Source organism: Siphateles boraxobius, unplaced genomic scaffold (genome assembly GCF_051911475.1).
Source record: "Siphateles boraxobius isolate OS27281-9 unplaced genomic scaffold, OSU_SipBor_1 37, whole genome shotgun sequence".
NCBI lineage: Eukaryota > Metazoa > Chordata > Actinopteri > Cypriniformes > Leuciscidae > Siphateles > Siphateles boraxobius.
The window spans coordinates 5101616-5114459 of record NW_027508997.1 but is presented as its reverse complement, the minus strand read 5'-3'; the positions used below and the strand labels follow the sequence as shown (position 1 = coordinate 5114459).

The window sequence follows — 12844 nt, the reverse complement described above, 5'->3', positions numbered from 1 at the left end:
TAGGCCACAATATAAATGATAAAAACAATAAAATAATATTGTTTTGTAATATATAATAAATATTTTGAATTTAGTCTACCCGCATGAAGGTAATTTTAGCTGTTTAATGTGTCCAAAATCTTTTCAAATAGTAGGTACATCTCTCGCTTGTTTGTGTGTCAGTGGTTAACTTCTTCAGTTCTTTTCTTTTATGAATCTGAGTGTCTTGAAATCAGGGGATGGGAGAGAAAGTGAGAGCTGTCTTGCTGCCTTTAGGGTTCCTTTTGGTGAAAGGTTTAAGTCTGTCTCCCATCCTCCCATCTCTCTCTCTCTCTCTCTCTCTCTCTCTCTCTCTCTCTCTCTCTCTCTCTCTCTCTCTCTCTCTCTCTCTCTCTCTCTCTCTCAGCATGGTAGTTTTTAATTCTGTGTTTGTGCAGATGGCTGGTTGCCCCATTAGCATTCATTACAGATTCCTTGAGCACTTAATTATGGAACAAGAGAGAAGAGTGGCAGACGGAAACATCGAGGAGTCTCTCTCTCTCTTTCCCTGTCACTTCATTGCACCTTTAGGTCCGTGTATGGCACAGAAAAGATCCATGAAAATGTTTTCCAGAATGCCAAAATAGCATATTCTTGATGTGCATGGGGAATTATATATGGTAGATGAAATATGAAAATATCATTTGTGTGACATTTAGTGCAAATTACGATTCACTGATCATTTTATGCAATGCCATGGACACAGCTCTGTCAGAAAGGTTGAGACTAAAATGCTGAGTTTTTGTAACCGATGATGGTCCATTCAAAATGCAGCATTGCACATCTCAAGGATAAACACACAGATTAACTAACACTTGAGTAACTGTTATGAACAGAGATGTGAATGCTACCACCTTTATTAAGTCATTATTATTCATTTTTTTTATGGCTTGAGGATGCAGGCAAAATGTTTAGAACTGCTGCAACAGAGATCCACTGCCACTAAACACTAAATGCCAAGGACACCTTTGAAAGTACTGGACGTTTTAATTAAGTGTAATTTAATGTAAGTAATTTAATGACTCAAATAAACAAGTGGTCTGTCTGACTTAATAACAGGAATCACAGGAGATGCAGCTATGTGCAAAGGCTAAAGTTGTATTTTGACGGGGGAAACAATTCACAAAGACCAATTTAGAAGATATTGTTGCTTTATTTGCCATATCATGTATAGGCCTAAATATGCTTCTTGTTTGTCAGTTATGATGTGCATATAACATTTTTTTCGACGTTCAACAAGCCTTAAACAATTTATTGAATGATCATGGCACAACAACTAATAATAACATTTTAACAATAAACAAAGAGGTCCATCTTAAAGTATGACTGTGCGCATTCACGGGTTTTTGCTTTCTAAATAGGCGCTCAACATGTTGTTCTGCCCACTGTAATGATTTTCTAATGCGCACTGGAGTTAACGAGCCAGTCATACATTTAGCCTAATCATTACCTTTAAAAACACAACATGAAACGGTCGCTGAACAGCCACTCAAGTCCCTAAATATACATGGGCCTGTAAATTAATAGCGAGTCAGAAGTTTGTGAGCTATGTCGCTTGAAGGCTTCTTCCCAATGGTTGCACATGCAACTCTTGTCAAACCCTGAGCTGAGACGGAATATTTTCAATAATTTACCCACTCAGTCACATAAGCCTCATAATGCCGTGTTGTATAGGCCAGTCCGCTGCCCGCGGGTGAGGGTTCGGGAACAGGTGCAGGCGGCTCGGCCTGACATGAGATCTTATCGATGTGCAGTTCTGGAAACACGCAGGGACCAAGTTAATAGGTTACTGCGTAAACGGGTCAACGATTTCCCATTTTAATCGACAGGCACTGGTTAAAGACTAAACACGATGACTGTGATAGCTTACACTACAGACGAATTTAATTATTTAGGCTGGTCAGTAATGTCCGCGTCATTACGCAGATCCGAATTTTTTTTTTTATTAAGTGCTTTATTCTATAGCTCTAATAAAATTATATCTTTAAAATTGTGGTAATAATAATACTAATAATAATTGTCATTATTATTAGTCTAGTATATATCTTGTATTAAAAGTAGTTTTATTTATAATAGTTACATTAATGATAATAATAATCTTCCAACGGCATGGTAATTATTATTATTATTATGCTATTAGTAGCCTTGCCTAAATAAAAAATATTTTTATATCGAAATTATCTAATTTATCTTATAGATAATTATATTTTATATGTGATTATTAATTATAAGTTATCCCTATTAAAGGTGGATGAAGAAAGATAATAAATAAAACTCATTACAGGCATATTTGTCAGAGAACTACAAATACATTTGGTCAACTCTCAACTGTAGACGCCAACATCATCAAGATTTCAAATTTAGTACAGCAGGGATGTGGATTCTGGTACTCAATTGAAAAACTCTTATATTTATTTCATAGAAATGTTCTTGTGGTTTTTGTAGCAAAAAAAAAAAAAGAAGCAATCAAAGCAACAGAAAAATCCACGTTTTTACTATATTGAACTATTTTGGACTACGACACATGCAGCATCGTCGCTGTAATTATGAATAGGCCTAATTGAAAAAATATAGGCATTTTTATGTTGGTCCATATCTATATAGTTTAATGAGTTAAATGAAGAAAAGCATTTTGCTATAGCCGCCTTTTAACGAAAGGCTGGAATGAAGTGCAAATTGTAGGCTATCTATTCTACACCCTGAAGGCTTTTGCGTAACCGTAGCCCATAGTTGGAAGTGTGACAGGGAAAATAGTTTTTGATGATCTACTAGCGTAGGAACTGACCTGTTGGAGGCAGCCCCAATTGAAGTGAATGATCAAACTAATAGAGTTCATTATCTGACCCAAATGAACATAGGACCCGCCCACCGCCCGAGCTCTATGCGCCAAGGGTTTTCATCCAATGAGTGGCAGTCTCACACGACACTGTGACTGTGTGGCGTCCCTCAAATCCAAATCCATGGGTCTCGAGCTTCTATTCTCACTTTTTCTTTCATGATTTATGGACAATCGTGGATCGATGGATTACACAGCAATTGGCAAAAGTAGGGAACATTAAAGTGTTTATATTTAGTTTATGTCTGACTTAAATACTGCTGCTGATAGAGGTCACTAAAGGAGTTGTGAAAGGACGTAAAGGCGAACCTCATCTGTTGGACTGTACTGGTACCGTCACGGACGATGTTCTCGGCAACGGGGAAGCGCTGTTTTACCATTGAGTCTTTGGTGGGGAAGGAAACCCCTATAACACCAGAAGACCCCATTCGCCCAACCGCCCTAAGCTACTCGACTCCTGCTGACAGTTTTCTTAACGGGTATCAAAGCCCCGCAGGCCGCGCGCTCTATCCAAACCCTGAACTGGTGTTTTCGGAGACTGTGAACCACGCACCTCTGAGCATGCACCCACACCCGCTCGGCAGCACACACCTGCAGCACCCGCACTTCTTTGGCACGCAGCACCGTGAGCCACTCAATTTCTACCCGTGGGTCTTAAGGAACAGGTTTTTTGGCCATCGGTTTCAAGGTAAGAATCTAACTCGGTATTTTTGTCAACCACGCATCAAGAGATATTAAACAACTGTTTCACCTAAAAAAAATAGCCTATGTATAATTTTTACACGTAGCCTACATAGGATACGTGTCCAATAATAGAATAGGTCAAATACAATGCTGTGCGCCGGTGCGTGTGTCTCCGAACTTTTCTGGAAATAGGCGATTCTCATAAATGCCCCCCGCGGCAAGAGGCTTTAACCACTGTGGAGCGGGATAACACTGATAGAGGGAGTTTGTATTGGAAGGTAATTCCGGTTAAGCTGAAAATGAAAATCACAAATGATATGCTTACAGCTTTGGCCATGCCCTGAGGCGATACTTAAAGAGGGACACATAGATTTAGACAAAGCTGTCCACGCACAAAAGCTCAATGTTATATCTCCCAAAATGAATGCATTATGTTCGTATAAGCTTATAATAGCAGGAGAACAGCTCTGATGATAACAGTTATTGCTTGATCTTGAATTCAGAATTTCCACCAGTTTCATGTTGTCAGCTGCCATACGCCAAATAAGAGATGTTTAATAGTCAGTATTAATGTTGTTTGTGATTTCTTTTAAAACGTCATATTAGGCTGCATCAATTTTTGTGTCAAAGATAACCTAGGCCTATAATTGTTTTTTACCTTATTGGTTGACTTAATTATTGTTATTTTGTTATATCAGCTTACTATTGCACGCTATCGCCTTCGAATCACTTTGCAACGAGAGATAATGACAGATGACGAATCTGCTCTGATGAACACGTTACAGCTCATTATTATCACTATTTAATTTCCATAAGTCATTCGATAAATTGTCCTCTTCTGGTGTTCAAGCTGTTATCCAAAGACGATGAAAGTAAACGATTATAGCATATGAATTGAATTAATAGGCCACGCTTATATAAAGGTCAAATATTTATTAAGCTAACAGTGTTAATAATTTATCTAACTGTGATGACCTTTAAAGAAGAATCTAATTTATGAGGGTAAGTGCATAAATAGTCTAAATAATAGGCTGTTCTTAAAAATGAATTCCTGTTAATTAACACTTGTTCTGAAACCCTTTTAAATGAGAACATTTAAAATCGACAGACTACATTTTTATACTCCATCATAAGGCTGCAAAGCTATGCGTAATGAGTGTTTAACTCATTACATGGCCATTAATAATACAAAATTGCAGGCTAATTTGTTGCATAGCTATCGATTTTAATTAATGCTTACATTATTTGGACTTTATATTTTATAGACATACAAATAGACAAATATAGAAATAGCCTATATTTTATTAGAGTTGTAGCCAACTGTCCGCCAATTACCGTGATTTTATATATAATATATATATATATATATATATATATATATATATATATATATATATATATATATATATATATATATAGTCAGTTACAAATAAATCGCTTAAAATAGGCCTATTCGGTTATGTTTAGTCAATCATTAAGACTTTTCTTACATAATTAGGCTACTTCCAAAAATCAGGCTAAAATAGCAGGGATAGCTAAAATGATTTAAAAAAACTCAAAAACAAGTTGGAATGGCATAATGTTTATACAAACAGTATTCAAATATTCTAAAATTATAACGAATAAACTATAGTTCATATTATTTAATCAATTATTGCCCAAATAATATAGGCATTAAAGCAGGGTATAGTCTACATTTTTGACACTTTTTAATAAAGTCGATAGTTTGTGTTAACTTTTGTTGAAATATAAACCCAGAAAGCTTTCATGGTCCCTCTTAGGCTAGTTTTCTTCTTGGGTTTAATTAAAATGAGCTACGTCAAGTTGTCCCGTGCTGTAGCTTCCATTCCACTGACCTAGTCTACTCTCAAAAAGAATCACATTGCTATAATCAAGTTGTCTTTTATTGATTATTGTTATTATAATTTTAGGGAACGACGTCTCACAGGACACGCTGTTACTACACGGACCTTTCGCGAGGAAGCCCAAACGGATCCGCACCGCGTTCTCGCCCTCTCAGCTCCTGCGCCTGGAGCGCGCCTTCGAGAAGAACCATTATGTAGTCGGAGCCGAACGGAAACAGCTCGCGAATAGCCTCAGCCTGTCTGAGACTCAGGTAAACGTGAGGAAAAGCATGCTATGATGACACACAACAAAAACATGCTATTCCCATGCTCATATAAAATCTATTAAAACATTTAAAGTAAAATGGTATTTTGTAGCCGCTTAGCCTACAATAGAGAAAATGCCCCGTGGAACTATTTCACAAGTAGCCTAATTACAGACAAAAAGTAGGATATTGCTAATTAAAATTATTGGAGCAGAAGAACTATGTTCGTCTGAAAAAAGATAATAGCCTAAATATGTTTAAACAGTAAATGTTGTGCAATATAGGAAACTGGGGACTAGTCCATATGAGACACTTCTTTATTTTGAATGATTAATGTTGTACTGACAAGCTGTTGCTGTTGTTGGCCTACATGATAATGTAAACAACACTTGGGCTGCTTGCTAAATCCAGAAATGGGCCAGAATCCCCGAGTCTGAAAGGACACTGGCTGGCCATGTGTCAGTTGTTTGTGGCGCTTTGACTGTGATATAATTTTATTTTAGGCCAAGACTTGAGAGGGATGAGTAGCTATTAGTTGCTTTGCACAGATGCCATTATAGGAACAAACCCATTCCCCCTGATCCGTTAAAACAAGGATGTAAAGCTGATTTTTAAAACGTGATTTTAAAAGTCAGAAGAAAAAATATTTGATTTGTTGAGTTTTACATTTCCAAAAATCCAAACGGTGGCAATTGTTTTCTTCAATGGATGAAGAAATATGGATACGAACTCGTCAACTGGCATGATTTGAATCGTCGCAACATAGCATATTTCCATTTACAAAATCTAGGTCTGACGCTAGGAATAATCATGTTCTCTTGCTGCTTTTTTTAAATACTTTTTTTTGTTTTATTGCAAAAACCTACCTAAAAACTAAAATAACACCAAACAGGCTTGACATGGATAGCCTATTCACGCAGGAGAGAGGCAATTTTGGTAAAATACTGGCCAATACATATAGCCACGTGACGTTTGTGAATTGTTTTATTAATTTATTGGCTAAGCCTATGTTTTATGGAAAGCGATTCAGGATTCAGTCAGCATCTTGAGAATTTATTCTATGTATAGCGCGCATGAGACCACTTAAGAAATAAATAAAATAAAAATTATGGTAGGCTATTTTTTTTCTCACTTTTGCGCGGGTGTTTTTTTAGCTATGTTCCCCATGACAGTAGGCATATTAATCTTGAAATGTGAACTGTTGTTGCAAAAATAAACCCGTGTCTTTTTAATTAGAAGGCCAACTACAGTAAATGCCTACTTTATATTTAGAAAATCTGTTAGTGGATGTTGGCTATTTGAATTAAATTAAAATGTAAAATCTATAGGCCCATATGTTTTATATGGAATTATCTGAAGAAACGTATTCGTCGGTTTGGATTTCTTCTGATGCACAACACAGCTCTGAAACAAGTGTAAAAAAATTACGTAGTATCATATAACAGGAATGAATTCGAACGTAGGCTATAAGCTAGTCTCGTCGTGGACTGCGTGTCATGTGGTGTAAAAATGGTTCGATTAGAACACTAAATGCGTTTGAACTTTCTTGCGATAGCCTACTCAGTCTGTCGCCGTTTACCATTATGACGGGTAAATGTCAACTGTGTAATGTATAGACATTCTCACCAAAACCTTTATAGCACTAATGTCCTGTCTTGTGCTCCCCTCAGGTGAAGGTGTGGTTTCAGAACCGCAGGACCAAGTATAAGCGACAGAAGCTGGAGGAAGAGGGCCCGGAGTGCACACAGAAGAAGAAGGGAAGCCACCACATTAATCGCTGGAGGATTGCCACCAAACAGAACGGATCTGAGGACATAGATGTCATGTCTGATGCCTAAGACCAGCCTAAACACTGCCCAAATGAACACACAAGACCAAGAAAAGCACTATTTATTTAATGTTATTAGTCATGGCATTTCAGATTCTAAACCTATAGCCTACTGCAGAGGACCTGACCACGTGAGTGTGGGAAATGTGAGTTATGGATGAATTACACCAGTCAGCAAGTAATCTTAACCCAGGACTGAACACTATAGTTGTTTAACATACCTCTGCTGGATTTATCTAATGTTTGAGAAATGCCTCACCTGTAAGAACTCATTTTATAGGCTATGTCTTTCTTTCATTTTTTTGTTTTGTTTTTGTTTTTGGGAAAATAAATTGTATTTAAAACTAACAATTAAGTTAATTTTCACAAGTCAATATTTTTAATTCTGATTATTTTGTTGTTTCTGTGCATAGTCAATTACTACATTTAGTTTTAATGGATATTTTTTATTAAGTTCAAAACTAATGTTGCCTAAAATCCAAAATTTATTCAAACAAAAAAGTTTGACATGCTTTAAGACATGCTAATGAAATTGGTGGCAGTTTATAATAATTATTTTAAATGCAACTAGCCTGAACTAAGTTAAGTGATGTGAGGAATCAGTTTACCAGCCAGTTTTAACATGAGCCATCCTGTACCCACAGCATAGAGGCAAGGGTGTATGTGTCTGTGTAAATAATGGTCTCTGTATCTAAAGAAGTGTAGGAATTTGTGTTGGAACGTTTGAAAGAAAGAGAGAGAGAGTGTGTGTGTGTGTGTGTGTGTGTGTGTGTGTGTGTGTGTGTGTGTGTGTGTGTGTGTGTGTGTGTGTGTGTGTGTGTGTGTGTGTGTGTGTGTGTGTGTGTGTGTGTGTGTGTGAGTAATGCTGTCATTCAGTAGGCCTACTGGTAAATAAAGGCTGATGTATGCAGGTCCTTGATCATTCTACTGGAGTCATAAACAAATGAATGTTTGCCAATTTACACATTAGCTTCTTTATAGTGTTCATTCACCTATACTTTTCAAGAAAAACATGATCAAAAATGTCCATAATTAATAAAGATGTTTCAGAGACAAACCTCATTTGTAGCTCACACCTTATTGTTCTAAAAACATTTTTTTTCCTTCACTGATTGTAAATATAAGAAAAAGATGTACTCTTTTAAAATGTTTGCACACACAAACACACACTCGGACAAAGGGATAACGCCTGCCGGCAATTTTCCTCTAATCTCACCCTGCTAACTTCCTGTCAAAAGACAAAGAGGAAGATTGTGTTAAACGAACCCGCAGGTGACCTTTAACCTCAACATTTCACCCTGAGCCTGCAGAGTGAGCAAGGGTTGTGAGAGTGAAATGCACAGACTGATGACACCCGAGTATCACTGTCAAGTACGACAAGAGCCAATTGAGATGGGGTGAAAAAGATTGTTTTGGTAGGTTTGTTTTGAGGCCATCAGATATCCAATCCTGTGTGCAGGTGCACACATCACATCCTCTGTAGCTTTACATCACACATTCCATGCATTCCCTAGAGCACTCTTCACCTCTGAGAAAGTAAAAAGATGGATGTTTGTTTGTGCACACGCGACACAAAAGAGTGCAAACACGCATTTCATTCTGTGTGATCGCAAAAACTGAATAATCTTAGTAACACTCATCATAGTTTTACATTTTAATGGCAAAATGTTACAGTAAAAACTTAAGTCATCATGGAATCAAAATTGATTTTTTTTTATGGAACAGTTGTTACAAATTATTTATCCGAATACTTTTTTAAATTAATGTGCTAATCTTTAATCAAAATAGCTTCCCCTCCCTCTTGCAATGATATCTCTTCTCTCCTCTGATGATGTGTTTACTGGCGCAAGGGCGGGGCAAACTGTCACTTACTTGAGATCGACCAATAGCAAACTACAACCATCCAACTATTCAATCAATTCTTGATGGACTAAATCGAATCCCAACCTACATTACTTTTTTCTTGTACAAGAAGCCGTTTTTAGGATATATGTCACAATAGGGAAAAAAGATGATGGCATCTACCTTTTCATCTATATGATGAAAAACTGTATTAGATATTTCATGTAATTTGTACATTTAACAATATTTTAATGTGTGGAAGCTCACATTTAATGTTTTTTCATTGAACATGTATTCAGTTTTCTTATCAGTTATGTACATTGGGGTTTTGTTGCATCTTATGTTGTTAAATTTATGTACATTGCATTATTTTAGTATTGCGTGTTACCATGATGGTGTTTTGCATTTGTGTGCCCCTTTTATATATTAGTATTTACCTCAACTTGAGGAAAAGCTATTTGTGATTCACTTTGAAAAAAGAAGATTTTATTTTATTTTTGTCAATTTAAAGGGGCTACATGTAGAATTCATGAAAGCCTTGTTATTAGCGACACCGGTGGTCGTAAAGTAAACTGCAGCTCATGCACACCCGATTGACATTTAGATGAGTGTGAGAATATGTGCTACGCGTGTCCCTCTCAATAATTACTAATACAATGTTGATTATGTTTGGTCTTGGCGGAATAGATCTGCTACGCTGCTGCTGCTGCAGAGCAAGTACGGGACTTGCAACTGCCAATACATACACAGTCACGCTGCTGTGAGCTGTAAGACATGCTGTTGCTGTAAAATATAGTATACATGAATTACCTGAAGCTGGGGAAGATGGAGGGTTTCTGAAAGTGCGTTGCTACAGCAAATGCTAGCCAAGTATTTGAAGGTTGAGCAACGAGCTAATTGGCTACTGATACAGCAAGAACCAATCAGATGTGCTCTTTAGAGAATGATGTGCTTGCAAGTAGTTAAGGACCTATATCAGCCTGCGCCATCTAGTTTGATGACAGAACTTTGTATTTAAGAAAGCATCTGATTATAGCGATGTGGATATTTTTGCACAAGCTCTGCAATTCACCGGCAAAATGTCGACAGATGATTAAAATTACACCGTTACGATAGTTTGTTTAAAAAGTAGATTTGAGACTATAGTTTGAATTAATCCCTTTTCTTTGCATTAAACACAGACATTACAGTACAGAACGGCTCTTTTGGAATTATCCTGAACATTTTATAAGCATTCATGTCATGTGTCATTGAACAGACGTAAACGTCACATCATTTTGATTTTCCCGGGAAAAACGTCGTTACATGAAAGTTCTTACATATAGCCCAAATAAGTTCACTCTATAAAATTTAAATGGTTGCTACCATATTTTTGAGATAAAATTCTGGCAGCCACAGTTTTGTATGATTATTAACATTTTTAGGTAAATTTCACAGATCTTTTTTTTCTTCTTCTTCTTTAAGCACAGTGGTGTAATGTAGAACCTATGGTAGGTAAACGAAAGCTTGTTGATGTAGTGTGCCACTCTAGTGGAGCATGCTTGGCTGCTCGCTGCAAGAACTCTTCTGGGTTAACAAACTATTATTTTAAACATTTTTTGTTGTAAATTGAAAGGATGCAGTAGAAAAATGTATCTTATGACAAATTACTGAATATATATGATGACAAGTGCAAGTGAGACACTACACAGTGGGTGCATGTACTACAAGTAACTACACCAACACTGGAACCAAGAAAATGGTATTTAATGAAAAGTATTTTATGAAATAAAAAATTTTTTCTTAAAATGAGAATAGACCTGTCTGTCACAGGACAGATCATATGTGACCATGGATCACAAAACCAGTCACAAGTAGCAAGGGTTTTGTGGCAATTATAGCCAACAAGACATTGTATGGGTCAAAATGATCGATTTTTCTTTTATGCCAAAAATCATAACGATATTAAGTAAATATCATGTTCCATGAAGATATTTTGTAAATTCCTACCGTAAATATAAAAAATATTTATTTTTGTGAGTGAATGCAGCACAATTGCAATCATAAATGGACAACTTTAAAGGAGGTTTTCTCAATGTTTCGATTTTTTTACACCCTCAGATTCCAGATTTTCAAACATCGATGAAAAGCTTATTTATTCAGCTTTCAGATGATGTATAAATCTCAATGTCAAAAAAATTAACCATGTGACTGGTTTTGTGGTCCAGGGTCACATATTCTTATAGACCTGATTCGGTCATAACTGGATTTTGACCAGATGTTTTGTCTTTGTGCTCACAGGAAATCCAATTTTAATTAGGCAAAACCCCATAAAACCATTTTTATCTTGATTTTGAAATTAAAGCAAAAGCTAACAAAAAGTTAAGAATAAGCACCCTCAATAATCTGGTCGTGTGCATGTTGTGCAACTGTTTCTGTGTATGGCAGTCTAGCACGGTTAATGATTCTACATGCGGCTTCATGTCATGTCTCTCCTCATTACTGCCCACTGTGATCGGTTCCCGTGACAACCAGGTAGAAAAACACACAGGTCCACTCCCTCACTCTAGCGATGGATCTAACGATAAAATAGAAGTTTACAGGAATCATTTTACAGCCCTGTCAAAGGAACTCAAACACATCCAAATAAAAGAAGAGATATAATCATCTAAACACAATAAAATGAATGGATGGAAGAGGAAGAAAGTAAAGCAGGAATTTTAGACTTGTGTGCATTGTTTCCATTCATTAACCATGCTAATAATGTTTTAAAGGATTTCTGTGTATTTTCTCGAACAAAGCCAAAAGGAAAAAGCATGTGATTGTATCGTACATTTGAGTGCTTGCACTTAATGCATTGAAAAAAAATCTAGATAAAATCCAGTCTCATAAAGTATGTTAGTACTAACTTGTATTAAACAGTTATAGAATAATCTTTCTGTAGCAATAGTGCATATTCTGCTATATATGTATATATATATATATATATATAGTGCTGTCAAATCAGTTAATTGTGATTAATCACATCTAACATTAAAAGTCTGTGTATATATACACTCAGCTAAAGGATTATTAGGAACACCATACTAATACTGTGTTTGACCCCCTTTCGCCTTCAGAACTGCCTTAATTCTACGTGGCATTGATTCAACAAGGTGCTGAAAGCATTCTTTAGAAATGTTGGCCCATATTGATAGGATAGCATCTTGCCGTTGATGGAGATTTGTGGGATGCACATCCAGGGCACGAAGCTCCCGTTCCACCACATCCCAAAGATGCTCTATTGGGTTGAGATCTGGTAGTGGAGATGTGTGATACCCGGTGGGTCTTCTGCTGTTGTAGCCCATCTGCCTCAAGGTTGTGCGTGTTGTGGCTTCACAAATGCTTTGCTGCATACCTCGGTTGTAACGAGTGGCTATTTCAGTCAAACTTGCTCTTCTATCAGCTTGAATCAGTCTGCCCATTCTCCTCTGACCTCTAGCATCAACAAGGCATTTTCACCCACAGGACTGCCGCATACTGGATGATTTTCCCTTTTCACACCATT

The 12844-nt window shown here is 36.7% G+C and overlaps 1 protein-coding gene across 1 annotated transcript; it reads left to right on the top strand.

Moving 5' to 3' along the window:
• The first annotated feature begins 2918 nt into the window (after positions 1-2918).
• On the top strand, positions 2919-7774 carry emx1 (empty spiracles homeobox 1). The gene is made up of 3 exons (XM_077197224.1): positions 2919-3542; positions 5470-5654; positions 7319-7774. The coding sequence occupies exons 1-3, from the start codon at positions 3200-3202 to the stop codon at positions 7484-7486; spliced, it is 696 nt and encodes a 231-aa protein (XP_077053339.1). The 5' UTR covers positions 2919-3199; the 3' UTR covers positions 7487-7774.
• Positions 7775-12844: the final 5070 nt, after the last annotated feature.

Bases quoted from the DNA above. Each gene is read 5' to 3' on its own strand.
- emx1 (XM_077197224.1), top strand. From the start codon at position 3,200: ATGTTCTCGGCAACGGGGAAGCGCTGTTTTACCATTGAGTCTTTGGTG. The intron at 3,543-5,469 runs GTAAGAATCTAA...TTATAATTTTAG, and splicing joins TTTTGGCCATCGGTTTCAAG to GGAACGACGTCTCACAGGAC. The intron at 5,655-7,318 runs GTAAACGTGAGG...TGCTCCCCTCAG, and splicing joins TCAGCCTGTCTGAGACTCAG to GTGAAGGTGTGGTTTCAGAA.